This window comes from Myotis brandtii, unplaced genomic scaffold, assembly GCF_000412655.1.
Source record: "Myotis brandtii unplaced genomic scaffold, ASM41265v1 scaffold305, whole genome shotgun sequence".
Classification (NCBI taxonomy): domain Eukaryota; kingdom Metazoa; phylum Chordata; class Mammalia; order Chiroptera; family Vespertilionidae; genus Myotis; species Myotis brandtii.
In genome coordinates, this window is record NW_005361652.1 from 3,190,578 (window position 1) to 3,196,793 (window position 6,216).

General features: G+C 41.5%; 1 protein-coding gene across 1 annotated transcript in view; it reads left to right on the top strand.

Moving 5' to 3' along the window:
• Positions 1-1,119: 1,119 nt before the first annotated feature.
• Positions 1,120-6,216, top strand: part of LOC102257209 — a 10,189-nt gene continuing 5,092 nt past the window's right edge. The window contains 2 exon segments of the mRNA XM_014542577.1: positions 1,120-1,166; positions 2,386-3,048. Coding sequence (XP_014398063.1) covers positions 1,120-1,166; positions 2,386-3,048 — 710 coding nt within the window.

The following is a 6,216-nucleotide window of genomic DNA, read 5'->3' on the forward strand; positions in this document are numbered from 1 at the left end:
AAATGTGTCAATATATAGAAAGCACTGTGAACAATATTTGACACATAGTAAGAATTAGCCAAATGTTAGCTATAGTAATAATTTCAATTAATCCTCACAACAACCCCATTAAGTAGTTAGTAATAGTTATTCCCATTTTACAGATGAGAAAACTAAGGCTCAGGGAGAATAAACAACTCACCAGATTAGCCAGCTAGCAAGGATTTAGTCACCAGCAGTCTGGCTTCAGAGTCCCTGCTCTCAACTATTGCCATGCTCTACCTCACATAAATCTGGTATATCATTTGTCAAACCCTTGAATTCATAGCTATTTTTGTCTAGGATGAGGTTCAGTTAGGTATTTAAGGTTTTCAAAAAGTGAATCAATTTAAGTAAATACGTTAAGTAAACATTACCATGGCTGGTATCCAGGTTTGTGAGGGAGACATGACTGACTGAGACTTACAAAACAGTACATACATAAACCATGGAAATCTAAGATGTGACAGAACACACCTGAGCTGTTACCAACGTACTAGCTGGCCACTGCACACCATGCTTAAAACCTGCATGATTCTCTTATGTACTATCTCAACCCAGGCCAAAATTGTTCACCAGGTATCTAGCCAAAAGGAGAGGGAAACCTGTGGAACTCAGCCAGAGCCAGCCTGCAGAAATATCTTGATTAAAGTCAGAGAGGTGCTGTGGGGTTGACATCTTTTTGAAAGTGAATTGGTTGCAATGGTAAATGGGATTGTTTTGGGTTTTTTTTAGTTTCCCTTTTTGAGAGTTCATTATTGGAGTATAAAATGCCATGGGCCTGGGGGTAGGGGTATGGGGTGGAGAGGGTCAATATGGGAGAAAAGGAGAACATCTGTAATACTTTCAACAATAGACAAATTAAAAAAATAAAAAATAAAGTGAATTGGTCATCCAACCATCTATTTGCTAGTTTCCTACTCACCGCCCTCTGGACTTCTCCATTAGGCACAGTAGTCACAGTAACTACGACTTTTAGGATCCCATGAACATTTGTTAATTTCTTTTGAAATCAAAATAAAAAATAATATAATGAAGCCCAGATTATATTTACCTTTATACCAACACCGTTGTAAAATATAATTTTAAAAAATTATGACCATGGGCAAGTTGCCAGACTTTCCTGGAGCTCAGTTTTGCGTGTGTGGGTAAAAGGGGCGGGGGAGGGGGGGGAGGAGAATGAGAATAATGGTGATTTAAAAGATAAAGGTAAGAGAAATTATTTACAGTGCCAAGCAGAGGGCCCATTATTAGAAATTATTCTTATAATATGAAGGGCATTGAAGAACCTTAGGAGTCTTCAATGGTAGCCTGGCTTTTATTTTATTCAGTAAATAATTCTACAAAAAGGGAGGGGGAGGGGAAGAGGTGGTAGTGGAGAAGGCGAAAACTCTTTCCAGGTCTACTTTACTGCACCGTGCAGTAAAGAGCGCAGCGATCTAGCTCAGCAAATGTTACATGCGCCAGGTTGAAAGAAGCCACCCCCACCCCCCGTGCAGCATGCATTCTTGGATGCACTAAGCATTTGGCAGGTTTCTACACTCGCATTCTGACGAGGGTTCATTACTAAAAATCTGAAGTCCTTGGAGCTTTCTCGGGAGGCACGTGGGGTTTCCTGCAACACGCATCTGCTCCTCCAAACCCACCCCCAAACCCTGGCTCCCAAAATGCACGGAAACTGATTTTAAAAACCCTGTGCCATCAGCCTCCAAGCTAATCATTTCATCTTAACCACTAGCTCGATATGCGAGTTGGGCGCGGTTTTTCAGCCCAGACAGTCCTATAAATGGCTCACCAGTTTCTGGGAGGGGAGAGTCGCGCTAGAGCCCAGTACAAAATTTACTAATAACTTCGCTTCAGCGTACTTGGCTGCTGAGGGCTCCACGCTTTCCTCCACCTTACTTCTCTTTTCCGAAAGCAAGGGAGTCCCGCGCGTTCGCTGGCTGCACCACTTGGAGGGGTGGGCGGAGGAATATTCACTAGACACTTCTCCAAGAGCTCCGAAAACTAATGGGAATTCTTTCCCTCCTCCCGCCTCACAACACGGCTTTCACAGTCCAGCGAGCCCATTCCTCCGATCAAACACTTGGTCTGAGTTGGAAGTAGTCAGTTAAGCTGCAAATTGGAATCGCCGTTCCTCACTCAAGCACACCAGCACCACTCTTGTACACTCTCGCCGCCCTATTTTACTTAAACACCCGGTCTGCGAGGGCTACCCCCTCTGTTTCCACAATCACCGAGAGAGGTACGAAGTCTGGACGGCGCGAGCGCGTACACTTTGAACTTTCAGAAAGCAACAAAGTACCCTTTTAAAGGCGCGCCAGCTCACGACTAGACGCTAGCTTCATTTGGACCCGGGGATCTCAGGAGCACCAACGCAGACTCTGGAGAAGCTCGAGACTTCATCGACAGCTCTCTAGAAATGAGATCTTATTTAGGGAGCAGTTACTGCGACGCCAGCTACCGCAACCTAGGAGCTGACGAAGAACTGCATGGTGAGTGCCTAGAGTCGGAAAAACCGTTCTGCGAACTCGAGGAGAGGGATTTCCCTGGGCGGGACGTGGGCAGGGTGCTTCGAGGCAGCCGCCACCACTCCTCCACAGCGGCGCCTTGCCGCCGCCAGCCCACCACCGTGGGCGCCAACACCCTGGTCACTCCCTTTTGCTTACATCCCTCCTTAGATGTGCCGCCTACCGAAACAGGGGGAGACCAGGGAGGTACAGGGTCTGAACCTGAGCGTGGAGCCGCAGCACAGAACTACCTTGGCGGGGGAGAGCCCAGGCTCTTGAACAACGAAGCCCGTCGGGGCGGCGGTGGGGGCGATGGTGAGGGCGTTGGCGGCGGCCAGGGAGTCGCCGGCGGCGGCCAGGAGTTCCAGCAGCAGCAATTGGAGCCTGCCCCCCGAGCCGAGGCTGGTCCACAAGTCGCGGAGAGGAATCCGCGCCGCTACCGAACCGTGTTCACCGCGTTGCAGCTGCAAGAGCTGGAGTACTTATTCCGTCACTGTCAGTATCCCGACATTTTCGCACGGTAAGTGGCTTGTTCGGGAGGCACTGTTCTCCAGGGGGGGCTCGGGCTCATACTGGGGAACCTTAGGCTCTTCCTCAGGACCCTTTCCCACCTCTTCTGAACCAAAAGCCACTTAAGGGGCTCATGGGTGCTGGGGTCTGCCCTTGCTTTCTGGTGTTAGTTGGTCCGTTGTCTACAAGGCTTTCGGGGTTGTGGAAACCGGAGCAGTACTTGAGTGAGAGAGTAAGGCGGAATCTAATTAATCCTGCTTTTATTTAAAATTTTGGTATTTTGCTTATCATTGATTTTTGCGTAATTTTTATAATTTGAATATTGCATGAAAGTATTTATCGTGATAACTTTTGTTTTTTGCATCCTTAAATTTTGTTACACGAGAGCGCGCCACTGCCTCACCCCAGCCAGTAATGGCCCCGCCACCTGGAGGGTTGTTGGTGTGAAGTTTAGGGGCGCCCTTTCTGGTTCCTCTGTATTCAGCCTTCGCCCACCAAAGAGCAAAATAGAATTTCTCTTGATGCTCCCAGAAAATGGTTTGGAGTTTCTCCTTGAGAGTTTAGGCTCCCTTTTATAATAAACAAATAATCTGGTTAAAAACGCCACTTTAAAGGTGTTGTTTTTATTTTTACCGAGGGACTTCCCATGAGAAGATTTCCAGGGTTGTTTTCTGCTGTTCCACAAACAGAAAAATTGATTGAGTTATATTTAACTAACAAACACACTATTATATTCCCTTTTTCTATCTTATTTAACAGACAAGTTGTCCATGGGAAAATTCTCCTTAAAGCAAGCCTCAAGCTGCATTAGAGACAATTGCACTGGGCGGAGGGGATAGAAATAATGTACATGATATATTTTATTTTATCCACAACTCCAAATACTGAACATTTGCAATTTTCCCCCTCAGAGAGCAGATTGCGGGACGCCTGAATTTGACTGCAAAGAAAGTGCAGGTCAGTCAATCTTACAAAAACAGTTGGCAGGGCAGCCGTTCTAAAACATGCTTTAGGTTTTGTCCTGTACATTAATTCTCAAGTTGGTGTATTTTGTTGTCTTTTCTATTTTAGCAAATAAGTCCTGAACATTGAGCGCTTTGAGGACTAAAAATGGAATAAGTAAGCTCCAGTTTATGAAAATTGCTCATTAACAGAGAAAATAATTTCCTAAAGGGGGGAAAATAACACACACACACACACACACACACACACACACACACACACACACACCAATAAATAAAGTTCACCTTCTAACACTGGTATCCTTTAGGAAGGATGTTAGCCCTCCCTAAAGAAATATTTCTGTGTAGAATCATATTGGGCTCAGTCCCACCTGGGAAATATTAAAATTAATGCGCTGAAGAGCTAGGTTATAAGAAGTTTCAACTGTAATAAATTATTTAAAATATTTAAAACCAGCCCTAGCCGGTTTGGCTCAGTGGATAGAGCATTGCCCTTCCTGGTCGGGGCCCCTGTAGGAGGCAACCAATCGATGTGTTTCTCTCACATTGATGTTTCTCTCTGTCTTTCCCTCTCTCTTCCAATCTCCCTAAAAACCAATGGAAAAATATCCTTGGGTGAGGAATAACAAAAAACAAAAAAATAATAAAAAATATTTAAAACCAGGCTAAATGAGTGGATTTATAAATACTTAGACATTGGCATGAGGGAGTAATTCACACACAGAACATACTATGTAACTAATGTATATTTAAACTGAGATGGCGAGGGTGTGTAGCTTAAAAGTCCAAGTAACTAGTCCTCCTGCCATTGTTTTTAAGTGTTTTTTTCAAAACAGTGTAAAGAGAGTCAGCCTTAAATTTTAATTTTTTGGAAGACTTTAATGTTAGCCTGAAAACATTGCCAAAATATAGTAATTATATTGGTAATGGGAAAAGGTTTGCAAGCTCTAGAAAACTATCTTTAAAACAAAGACAAAGAATAAATAATTTTTAATTTTTATGTATATATGTACATATTTTATTCTGTATTATATTGTGTATATGTATACAGTTAAAGGATAGCTATAAATATTTTGTAAAAATGAGATGCTCTTTATATTAAAACGTATTCCATTTAATAATTTACTTTTATTTGAATTCAAAACAAAAAAAAATTATTGTGAAATGGGAAGAATTTTGAATTTTAAATAAATGTGACTTTACCACAAGACATATAATAAAATATTCCGTTAAGAACAGAGAAAAGAAAGGGAAGGGAGGGTGGGAAGGAGGAAGGGAGAGAGAATGAGAATTAAGTGGCTAGAGATTTTTAAAAGCTACATGTTATAGTTTTTAGCTAGTAGAATTAATTCTTACTAAGAAAGATGAGAGTATTAACATTTATGCATTTTCTCCTATCACTTCTTTTGTTTCCTGATTTTTAAAAGTTACACTATGATTATTTTTAATTTTCCAGGTTTATAACATTCATGTTTAGTAATAAAAATATATTTCCCATAAAATTTTTTGTTCTTATAATTTTTTTCTTTCAATTTTATTTTGTACTAGTTTCAGGTGTACAGCTTAGGGGTTAGACAATCATATACTTTACAAAGTGTTCCCCCCTGACATTTCCAGTACCCCAACTGGCACCATACATAATTATCACAATATTATTGACTATATTTTCTATGCTTTACTTACATCTCCATGACTACTTTGAAATAATCAATTTGTTGTCCTTAGTCCCTTCACCTTTTTCACCCACTTCCCCAACCCCGCTCCCCTCTGGCAACCCCGAGTTTGCTCTCAGTGTCTATGAGTATGTTTCAGTTTTGTTTGTTCATCTATTTTGTTGAAAAAGAACAATTTTGAACAAAGTTCCAGTGGCTTAAGAAGGAGTGAAAAGGTAGAGAAGAATTGTATACATTCAAATATATGCATTGCAGATGCTACACAAATTCAAGTTTATGAAACTACCAAATGCAGAAGTAAGAAAGTTTTAACATATAAGATTTTTTTTCCTTTTTGGTGGTATTATTTTGAAAAGGTAGAGGTGGGTTTTCTGGAATTTTATTGGTTGTAGGGTGCTCTCACTTCAGTCCAGATTCTTACTTGTATTAGTTTAAAATATTTTTTCATTTACTCAGGCAGTGATTACTAATGTGTAGGTCATGGGATCAAAAAAAAGCAACTATTTGAGGTCAGAGAAAACCATAGCTACATCATAAAACTAT